At 40.6% G+C, this 12,199-nt stretch overlaps 1 protein-coding gene across 1 annotated transcript in view; it reads right to left on the bottom strand.

The window, feature by feature from the left end:
- The window catches only part of adamts16 (ADAM metallopeptidase with thrombospondin type 1 motif, 16), a 172,249-nt gene that overhangs the window by 144,321 nt on the left and 15,729 nt on the right, over positions 1-12,199 (bottom strand). The window contains exon 2 of the mRNA XM_074683267.1: positions 8,070-8,349. Within this exon, the coding sequence (XP_074539368.1) occupies positions 8,070-8,349 (280 nt within the window). The remainder of the gene's footprint in view (positions 1-8,069; positions 8,350-12,199) is intronic.

Here is a 12,199-nt window from a genome sequence, read left to right as displayed (position 1 = left end):
TTTAATGTGTACTTAAAAACAAATCTGACCACACATCACACTTGTATTCATAAATCAAAGTTTTATAGATGAATTGCTTCAAGCTGCAGTGCTGGGCTTTGAACTGGTTATAAAACAAGCTGAAATTAAAATGGATGTCTCTTCATGATCATTAGAATCAAGCAAAACAATCAAGCTGTATGTTTACCTGCAGCTATACAAAGTACTTTCTGTAACCATTCAGTCTGGTATGTAATATTCATTGTAGTCATATAATAAACTTGTTTCTATATGATGTAGGGATGTAAAATTAAAAAAAAAAAGAGCAAAACTATGACAGACTGAGACATCTAACCACATCCCTTACCCCAAACCCAGCATCAGTAATGGATCCCCCTCCTTGTTCCTCTGACCTTGTGTTTTGACCCACTAGGCTCAGCTGTTAAACCCAACACCTATTGGATATCACACAAGTCCTTAACAACCTTCCCAAGGCCATGATGGGAGAATTATCATGCACATAACCATAATTCTGATTCCAGCATTCGAAGCAGTGTTGTGGTTTAGCAGGTGGGAGTGAGATGTTTGACCTTGTTTAAACCCATAAATCTAATCTCATCATCCATCATCTAGTCAATTATTTGTCATTTGTGTCGTGATCAACTGCTTCAGGGGTTGAGTTGTGTCCCAGGTTTCTCTAACAGTCAATCTCAGCTTTCTCTTTGGGGACCTCGACGTTGCCCTCAGCTCAGTGGGCTTACTGTCATCAGATACACTCTTTGTTCTAGTAGAGAAAGTGAACTGGACAGGGCTGCCCTAATCCAGTTATAACTGTAAACAAGAGATTATTTACTAGCCTTGGCTGTCACCATCTTGGGTTCTTGGAACTAGAAGTGACCATATTTAGACAGCAGGGATAATCACCTTTTGTGTCTTTATCCTGGTTGACAGGTGGCCATGGTAGTTTTATGTTAATCATAGGAACTGGAATAAGGAATACGGCATTGAGTGATACTGTTTCCATCACAAAACCTGTGATCTATTGTATCGAATGCAGCACTTAGGACAAGGAGGACCAGGTTAAGGCAGTCATCAGCATGTTTGTTCCAAAAGTCATTGCAAACTTTAAGAAGAACTTATTCAGTGTTGTGGGTAGATCTGAAACTGGACTGGAATTCTTCAGTAACGGTTCTTTGTTAGATGTGCATTTAACTGACGAAAACACTTTTTTCCAGGATCTTAGCTAAAAATGGGAGTTTAGGAATTGGTCTGTAGTTTTCAAGAGAGTTTGGGTCCAGGTTGGGTTTTCAAGGGGTGGTTCAATCAGTACAGTTTTAGAACAAACAGGGACAGCACCAGACAAAGAGCTTCTTACGATTGAGGCAATACAGGACCTTTTATTATTATTATAACCAGTAACCACTAACAAAGACAAAGATGTTTCATGCACTCCTGAAATAGCCATTGGGAATGAGTGGATGACTTCACCATGTTTGATATCAACCCATAACTGGAATGTCGTCAACTAGATGTGATGTCTTTGCTTCTGTTGTGGTTTGCATTGTATGCTAATACCATATTTTGTGCTCAAAAGTACCATGAGAAGACCTCCACAGAAAGAGCTTGCACTTTAATATCAGTGTACGAACACAAAACAAGACTATAATACAAAAAAAAAAAAAAAACCACGGGTGCAGTTTTTTTTTTTTGTTTTTTTTTTTTCATTGTTGATTCTGGGGGCAACCATCTTGGATTTCAAGCTTTGGGTTGCGCAGATAACAGCCCCAAAACGGTCTCTTTAAGTTTCCCTACAGCTAAATTACAGATTAAGATAACATTGTATTTGTGTGAAATCCTTAAACAGAGCATTTATTTTTACAGGCACAAGTTAAGCTACGCATTTAAAGACCCTAAATGACCCTTTGCTACATGTAACCATCGCTCACTACTCCCCTCACTGCCTGTCTGTTTTTACCTGTCCTACCCAATATAGGCAAAATGTTCTAAAAGAGATAACTGCTAGCTGAAGAACTATCTGACCTAGCCCCTACATGGATTATTCCAATGAAGAACTGTCAATTTTCCAGTTCTACAAAAAACTTTGTCTGCAGCCCCAGAATGATTTTCTGACAATTCTGTGAAGGGCTTTAGTGCAGTACTTTGAAGGGCGATGGGAAACAAGGCATTAAGGTGGGAATACAAACTGAATTGTCCTAATGCTCAGGTGTAAGATAGGGTAAGTTATACAAATGCTAGAAGTAGAGTTCGGTTTTCCTCTTTAATTCCCCTTTTATCTTTGTTCTGCCTGGACTGCCTCTCAGCTTCCAGCCCTGTCACAGTGAAGGGGCATAATGGGCCTGAGAAGATCAACCCATCTAAAGAGGGATTTGGAACCTTTCACCTCTAAGAAATCCAGGTGGGGCGAAGCTCTGGGGTTCATAAATGTGCAGTAGTGCCCGTTTTCATGAGGTGTTAAACCCTTACCTGCTCTTGTCTTGAAAATCTCATGAAAATGTAAGGAAGGAACTGATTTTTCTTTGTGGAATTCAAAGCTATGTCTGACCCAAATGAAATTAAGTCCAACGGTGAAAATTATACACCCGGTGCAGACTCAACAACCAGGCTAGTTTAGATCATTGGGTAACATTGCATGGCTTCTTATTAAATTAATTTTAACAAGCATTTTATTGAATATTTTGTCAGTTTAATCAGATGGGCTTTGATACACTCCTTCAGAAGGGAATTGGTCCGCTTCCTTTTTACAGTGCAGTAAAATCCATAAAGCCAATGGAAGGGTAAAGGCAGAAGAGACTTAAAAACATTACCAGAATCAGATTGCAGTTGAGAACCTACATGAGGAATGATGTTACGTTATGAAAGATTGATCAGTGCGTCACTTGAAATAATTAGCAATGATTTTTGCACACATGCATTGTGTGTGTTTGTGCTTATTTATCATGCCAGCATGGATCTGTTGACCACTTATTTTCCTCTTACAGGCAGACTGAAAAAAACAGTAAACCAAACATTTTGATTGTGAGACTAAAGATCCATTTTTTTTCTCTTTGGTGAATTTTAAACACTGGTTATAAACAATAAAGATTTTTAATCAGATTGACCCATGCACACCTTTCATCTTTTGTACTCAACTTAAAAGAGAAGGCAGAATATGATCTTATTAGTTCACATCCCTGCTTTGGATAAGAGGAAAACATGAATCATGTACTCATTAATTTAGCAAAACCTTGTGCTCTCTCATTCCATCCCGTATGAAAAATCTGAACCTACAAATTACACCCTGAATTTACACAGGGTATGTCTTTCTGTGAGTGTTTATTTGATTAAAGCAAAAGCTATGATACTGACAATCATTAATCACTGTATACTAATTACCAGAAGGTTCTTTCATGTTGGGCTCAAAGATGTAAGAAAATGAACTCCCTTGTCATTTGCTGGGATGTTCAAGGCGAGGGACAAACAAGCGCTAATAAGGTCTGTCCTTTTCAAAGAGGACGAGCCATGTAAACACACTCCACTGCTTCTGCTAGGTATCTGGACCATGTGGTGATACAGAGCTGGATATATTAAGTAGGGAAATAAGCTAATTATAAGGTTTCATATCCACAGTCAACATGCTTCTATTAACATTAACATGGTGTTTACTGAAAGCAATATAAGGACAAGTATGGGACAATGTCATGTGTTGTGACATGTCAGTGGTAACATACATAAGTGATGTTGTATCACAGTCTTTGGCTTGCACATATACCTGAATAAATGTGATCTTCCTCTGTCCAATGCAATAGGCCGGGCAAATGCATTTATGAAATAAGCCCTGATTTGTTGGCTGCATTTGGCACATAGCCAAAGGCAACAAAGAAACATAAGCAAAGGTCGTAATGTTGTTTACTGAGACTCAATCAAATGAGAAATGACAAACCACACTGTCTGATTCTAGAAATTACACTCAACATTACTGTTAAATTGTCTTTATTGTTTGTTGGAGTTCCTTCTTTGTGGTTGAGTCATTTATTTTTTTTTTATTTTTATTTTTTGCACCAGGGATAAGCGGGTGTTGATGCCCCAGAGCATCTTTATTCTGAGTATAATTTGAGATGTAGGAGGTATTGGGTAAGATGTTAATGCTGGTAGATACACTTTATAATATTTGAAATGGGTTTGAGATAATTATTCACATGATTTTTATGAGATAATACAGGCTTTTCCCTTGTCAGAGTTGATACATGAGTCATTTTCCTCTGAGCGTTGTGAAAACATCTTGTGTTTTTGAAGGGCTAACCCAGTTATGAGATACAATGGGAAGAACATGAGATTTAGCCTCTGCGCTAACACTGTATCAGCCAGGCTTTGGTGCGAGCAACAATAGCAGGGCCTCCACAATATCAAATTTTAGAATCAGGAGTTTATGAGCAAAGCTTTCAGTGGACAAGAGGACCTCGGGGCCTTATAGCCTGAAGAAAGGCAATTACTTGTATAGGTATTATTGTGTGATGGATCCTATTTGTTGGTGACCCGAGAAACATGCAGTACAATACTCAATGTGTGCTGGAGCAACAAGAAATACTGGTGCAGTTGTGCTTTTAGGGAATTTGATGTGCTTGGTATGAAATGGACAGAAAATATAATGAGGGAAAAATACATAGAGAGAAGCAATGAATCTTTATGTGAATTTAGCAGACATACAGTATAAGGTTAATTTTTAGAGGGACTTCATCTCTTGAAACCATCAGAATGTCCTGAAATTCACCAGCAAATTTAAAAAACATAGACAAACCACTGTTTTGTCCCCAAACTCAGTAAAAAGTATGTGTTTATCCAGTGTGCATAAAATTTGTATCAGCACAGTCAGCTGTGCTACACCACCATACTCCACATTATACCCTGAAAAGAAGTAAAAGTCAAAGAAATGACACCAGTGGGAGCATTTCAACCTCTCCATAGTCAATCTGGAATATGGCCCACTCTTTATTGCAGAAGACTGAATCATGGCCTACAAATATTCATGACATAGGTGATTCAGTTTTATTACAGTTTTTACAGCCTTTAATTAAAAGTAGCATTTTGCACAATTAAACAATCAAAAGGGTGAACGCTAACACACAGGAGGTCATTTATGAGCCATGATATGGAGGTATCAAATGACCCGGCGAATCAATAGCCACATTTGTTTAATAGTACTGCAGGAAGTTCAAGGTGTATAGACGGCGAGCAGATGGAGGTAATAAGAAAGCAGCTGAAACAAACCAGAGACGTGTTGCCAGCGAGCTGCCGTCACTTTTCAGCACATAGGATCAGGCAAGACAAGGGCAGCCCCACAGGGGGGAGGGCCTCGTGCTCACTCCTCTCTTGAACCTTTCATTTCTCTTCATCACAAAGCAGGGAGCACTGGTTTCTGTCACACAGATGGCTGTTTATTCTGCTTTAGAATGTGCATCAACAGGACCAGTAGGTAAATAACCAAAAATAGATACAATATAACATCAAATCAGATATTCTTGTACACTCTTAGAGCTGAGCAGCCCCTGGATGAACGTCTGGTTTGTGTTGATTTTTGAGCCCCCAATGGATGAAGACTGTCTTGTATGAGTTAAATGTTGTTCCTTTAAGCAAAACATCTGTTTTTCCTTTTGTTTGAACAGTCAAATATATCAGTTTTATACAATCTGCCCCATGGAAAATGTAAAGAATAGCTGTTTCTGCACTGTGCTGTAACTGGGGTGTGTGATACCTGGAGAGGCAGAGGCTGAACTACACCACACCACCACACCATCAAAAAATGTGGTTCACTGTTCCCCCAAACTACCTGAAGTTGGAAATTGTGGCATACATGAGAATAATTTTTCAACTATGATACTTCTCTTAGACTGAAAGAGCTTTAGCTGGAGCAGTATAATTTTGCTGCATATGGGGCAGGACTTAGCATCCATATTTAATGACTGGTTAGGTATTTATTTCTCAATAAATAATCCAAGTGTCACCCTCCTTCTTTACACCCAGTATCAGGTAATTTTCAACTTAACTGATAATGTGTCCGAAATATTAGTTTAAAACTTTTGCTAAATCAAGTTTATTGCACACACAGTTAATTTCTTTTGCCATCTCTATTTGTAAACCACTTGAAATATTCAAACTTTTATGATAGATTGCGACACCGCCACAGAGCCATGAATCAATTATTCAAATGTATAATGTTGTCACTTCCTTGTAAATATTGACAACCAGTATTAAAACATGCACATAGAAATTATGAAGGAATTGTACAGAAGTTGTCGAAGTTTTAGAAAAGGTGTGATAAATACAGATAAAAATTATTACATTCACAATAATATCCTCACTAATGCAATCATTTTTTTTTTGCCAACAACCTCTCTTCTCTAGGGATCTTAACTTGAGGAAGTACATCCTCCTCTGTCACGTTTTACACAAGCTTTTCCCCAACCAGTCCATCCCCTCTCATCCAGGGCCATCTCTGTCATTGTACAGTATATGTAATATGTCCCAACAGAGCACCTGGGGAAGTGACCATCCTCGCACCTGGGACACATTCTCACCCACATGCACACAAAAACTCTCCCATCAGCTCACAAGGTCCTGCTGGATAGATACAATAACACCCTGTGGAGCTGCTCTGACACCACCTGGGTCCCCCTCGCTCTCTCTCTTCTTGCACCGTCCCTCTGCAACATGGTCGTGTCACTGCCAATCAGGCCTTCCTGTCACCGCGCTGCGCCGTGCGTGTGTGTAAGGCAATTGCACCGCCTCACCCCTGGAGTGGACACACGGCGAGGGAGGCAGAGAGTGATGGAGGCTGCCACCTAACAGCCTCTAATAGCACCTGACACAGCGTTACACACAGTGACTATCTCTGTGCCGCCCAGCTGAGTTTGGGTTAGGACAGGACAGGACAGGGGAGGCGAGGCGGGGGTTGGGTGCTGGAAGCAGACAGGGTGGTTTGGGTGGGGTGTGTGTGCCTGTGAAAAGACAGCCTTGAATATGAGACCTGGTACCTGAGATGAATACAGTTTTACTGCTCTCTGTCAGTTTTATTTGATAAAACAGTGGCATGAAAATCACAACCAAATAAAAAATTTCACAATCTGTAACACAGATTTTCCCACATCTAGGCTTCTTTACACTCCTCCTTTGTGAAACAGCTTCAATGATATCCACTTCTTTCTTTCATTCTGCTGGTTGTTGTGTGCTCTTCACTTTAGCTACGAATCCACATTAGAGGATTAACCCTAATCCAGGCCTAAACCCTAACCCCAACCCTAATAATTCACCTCGTCCTGTATGACTTTTTTTAAATTCAAACTTTCTCTTCTTTGCTTCCCAAACTGTCCGCCCTGTACACTTCAAACGAGGTAGCATGCAGGGCTTAAGTGAAGATGATCCATGCCGCCTATCTTTCCATGCCAACTGACACTGCTGGTGACCCCTGAGCAGATGTTCCTTGTAATAATCTGCAGTTGAGAGAGGCATGCACGCCAGGTGGAGATCCCGGGGTCCACTCCCAAACGATTTTCCCCTTATAAAACAAAAGGAGCTTTGAGGTATCGGCTTTCGCAGACACAAAGATCGGGGTGTAAGGGGTCTGCAAAGGGGAGTACTTTTAATACAATTAGAGGTCTTTAGAGACATGCAGGCAGCAGGGCCAGGCAGGCAGTAAAGCCAGCCCTTGCTTGACTTGACCTGACTGCATCACTAGCTCAGGAACACAATGATGTTTGGATGTGGGGGCAAACAGGCTTTTAAAATGACACAAGGTGTAGTGTCGCGGCGGGTGTTGAGGTAAGAGGAAATAAAGAGGCGGAAATGAGATGGATGCCATAATGTCTGTAAAACTATCTGAGTCTGGTTTTAACTTGAGAGAGACGGAGAGGGAGAAACAGAGAGTGAGTGAGAGACTTGGGGACTGGAGCCGCCTGAGCCAAAGTCCCCTAAGCAAGGGCACAGCTCCTGTTACCGCCTGCTAATGGAGTGTGGCTATTTCAGTAGCATTGATTGACTGCTTTCTTCCTCTGAGCGAGCAACTTTCTCATATCTGGGGGAAAATGGATCATAAGCACCCGGGCAGACGAGAGAAGGCTGGTTGAGAGAGAGGAGAGGAGGATGTTTGGTGGCACGAACACTCCTCTGTCTCCCTCCTCTTCCTCTCTGTCTGGTGGCTTAAAAGGTAGAGGTGGGGAGGTGTGGAGTTCCTCTTAAGACCTTTAGGGGGTGCAGTCATTCCACCTTGAAACCCCAATGAGCCCCCGTCTGCTTTGTCATAACTGTCAAAGGCAAATCCTTCCTGCTTGATTGTTTTCATTGTGGGGAGAAGGGGGTCTAAGGAGGCTGACAGATTTCCTGAATAAGAAATGGGACAGGATATGAGAATTTATCTGACAGGTATACACGGCTGATTTGATACCAGTGTGGAGCTGGGTAAGCAGGTCACAGCCAGTTTTGGAGCCAAATTAATGATGAGTACTAATTAATTTGACAGGGTGGGATGAGGAAGGGCAACATCACGCATTACTTTGCCTCTGCATGATGAAAGGATGGCCTCTGAGTTTCTCTCAAAATGAACAAGTAGCTGACGTCCAGAATTTAGGGCGCACTACATCAAATTACATCAGCTGGAATTATGTTCTTTATCTCATATTTTGTTTTTGAAAATAGATTTTAAAAAAGCGTCAAGATAAAACATTTCACAGTCTTGCTCAACAAACACCCTCATTCAATTTTAAACAAATCCCTGCTCCTCTAAAAAAATCTAAATCAAACCTTAAATTAGTCCTAACACAAAAATAAACACACAAACCCCCAGACCTCACTACTGTCTTTAAACATCTGCTAATGTGCTTTCATTGGCTTTCCCAGCCCGAGGCATGCAACCAAATGTGTGTGTGTGTGTATGTGTGTGTGTGGAGATCCTGCAATGAATGCCTAATTATCTGATTATATATGTTTATTCTAATTCATCCCTCTGGAGGACTGGGCGCTGCACGGTAGAAACCAGGCGCCACACACACACACACACACACACACACACACACACACACACACACACACACACACACACACACACACACACACACACACACACACACACACAATCCCACTATAAGTGGCACGAGTAGGAACTCCCCTCACCTCTTCACACAATGTTTAGCTCTCAACATAACATCCGCTCGCCCATTCATAATCTGTCATTGAAATCATAATACATGTATCTATTTCATCCGCAAACCCACTCCACACTCCACACACTCTGTGCCCTCTGACCAGCTGAAAACTAAAGCTGAAGTTGCCTTTTTATTGTATTATGTAAAAACCTCTGCACATTGTGAGATACAATTCAACGTGTGTTAGACTTTATAAAATTCAGTAATGTACTTGAGGTGTAACATTAAACATTGTTCAAGCAAATTGTCCCTCTGTTGTCAGAGACATTCTGACATTTTATAAATGACACATTAACTAAGTTTGCTTTTTTCTCTTTGCATTTCCAAACTCTGTTATGTGTAATTGTTTTATTTTTGGTTGGGAAAATTTCAAGCTTTCTTACCGAGACAGAAAAAAAAAATACAGGGAATGTGATTAAGTTTCAACAATATAAAGTGGAGCACAAGGAAAATAAACTCTCAAAAGGAAACCGGACTGCATCTGGTGGACGATATAAGAAAAAAAAAAAAAAGTGACTGAAAAGCCATCAAAAACATTTCCCTGAAGTTGAAATAGTATTTTTATAAGCTCAGACAACCACAGCAAATAGCTGTGGTGATTTTGATAAACCAGTTAGCAAGTGTGGATCAAGCCGTTCAAGATTTCAAAGGTGTGTCTTTGAATTCAGGCCTTTACGCTGCCAGAAAACTTTCTTCTTTATTTTCCTCTTCACTTTTTTCCCTCCATGAGGCATTAATGTTTTATAGAAAACTGTACATTTTGGTTTCAGTAGCTGTGGCTTTTTAAAATATGGGCCCCCTCTGAATATGCTCTGTTCTTATCCCGCACATTTGAGAGGGACGTGCTTAATAGGCTTCAACTACTATTGCCTTTGATCAAGTTTAAAGAGGAGCAAAAAGGGCTCTGTAGCTAATGCTGATCCCCATGGCTTTCTTCACACCCTGTGTGCTCTTTTTCTTCTGTACACACCACACACACACACACACACACACACACACACACACACACACACACACACACACACACACACACACACATACACACACACACACACACACACACACACACACACACCATCCCTCACACAGGAGCACTCTCTCCCACACACATATAACCCCTTCAACCGTGAGGCTACAAATAGCTAACCAAGGTGACTCTATCGATCCCCAAACAACAGCGAGCAAGAGAGACAGAGAAAGAGAGACGCGGGGAAAGAAGGCGAGGAAAAGTGTGTATCCAAATGGACAGACAGGCGGCGGGTTAAGGTTTTTGTTTCCTGTTTTTCACCTTTGTCGAATGTAGTCGTGTAATAAAACACTTTTTCAACATGAAGCCTGATCGTACTGATGTAGACAGTTGATACGTCACATTAGCGATGCTGATTCTGGCTTTAAGGATTTTGCTGTCTCTCTTTTTCTCTCCTAAGTAAAATGAAATTTGGGGATTTTTGTGAAAACATCAAAACTTTTTTCTGTGTATTGAGCAAATATATTTGTTTCAAAAAGTCACACTACACACATTTTTGTGTTTATTATAATTTTTCCTAAGTCTTTTTGTTTTTTCAGGGAAGACATAATTGAATAAAAATGTATGAAAAGTTAAAACATGATCTGGAACTCTGAGAAAGACACAGTGATGCTACAGATCATTAGCTTGTTGTTCACTGTGTCCTCGTCATGTTGTATCGACTTTAATGCACAATCAACATGATAAAGAAATCTGTCCATACTGACTAAAGGACCATTTTGTCAATTTGAGTCCACATTATACACAACCCCATCGAGGAAAAATACCAGACATCATGCTCATGTAGGAGCAGATCAATAGTAACCTGCTCTTCTCTAGACGTGCTTTAGTTTAGGTCAGCACTTGATTCTCCAAACATGTAAATTGATTGTTGGTTGGACATTGAAAATGCCTTTAATGGTCCTCTTTACAAATGTGGTTTGTATTGATTGCATTAGATTTTGAATTGCGTGTAAGCAGAAAAAAAAATCCTTTTCTGGAAGCCACAGATGGCTGCTAAGAAAAAGCTGACCAGATGAAAAGTGGAGGGCTTATATTTTGCTTTTTTTAAGTGTCTTGTTATAGTTGGAGATTTATCATAATCAAAAAAAGGGAGGGTCCAGTTTGAGTCTTCATTTCTCATGACATTTAAAGATTTCTCTCTGCAAAGTAACTTACAGTTTTTACTTTTCAGTCCATCTAATCATTCAATCCTGCAGACCCTTCTGCAGACTGTGGACGCACAGTAATTTGAGTGTTGCCGTTGTATTGTGTAAAAAGCAGGATTCATACAGCTCCACAGAGGATGTTTGTTTGACAGTAAAAAAAAAGATTCCTTTGCATGAGAGGATTTCATAAGTCAACATTTCTTTCATAAATAAAGTGAAAATAAAAGGACAGAGTTTTACCGCAGCAGAATTTCATGGTCTGTGTCATGTGTTTGCTCTCCTTACAGTCCATCCTCTCCTCTTCTATTTAAAGTGCTTTGGTCTATCATACTGGTTTGCATTGAGCTGTGCTGCCGAGCTGTGTGCTGCTCTATTCTGAAGAGATGGAAACGGAGGAGGAGAGACAGAGAGCGAGTGACGAGCTGAGAGGCAGAGACAGGGGAAAAGAGAGTCTCCAGGGGAAGTGAATGGTTGGAATGCGCGTTGAGGCTCAGTGAAAGAGCTGCATGCTGGGCTGGGGGGGGGGGACTGGAGGTATTGTGTGGAGGCAGCGGGGGTCACAGTGGCTGTGACTGACACCAAAACAACATTTCATGGCAGACGACACTGGTTAAAGGCCGTAGCCAGGCCTAAACCCGTCGACCACACCTTGAGTATCAACAAGCAGTTCTTTTTATGGTGAATTATGTGTGATTGGCTTTGGTATTTTTTTTTAAACTTTGTTTTTATTCTGTCCCTGTTTGGAATAAATGTAGAAATGTGACTTGAGGGATGGTGCTTACCAAGAGCTTTGACCAAGTCCTGCCTAATCTCTTAAGTATCATTTTGAAAATATGTGTTCTCATTTAGAAATA

Source organism: Halichoeres trimaculatus, unplaced genomic scaffold (genome assembly GCF_033239565.1).
Source record: "Halichoeres trimaculatus isolate MK-OKI-2021-1 unplaced genomic scaffold, fHalTri1.1 fHalTri1_scaffold_12, whole genome shotgun sequence".
Taxonomy (NCBI): Eukaryota; Metazoa; Chordata; class Actinopteri; order Labriformes; family Labridae; genus Halichoeres; species Halichoeres trimaculatus.
The sequence above is the reverse complement of the archived record's forward strand: the minus strand, read 5'-3'. Positions and strand labels throughout refer to the sequence as shown.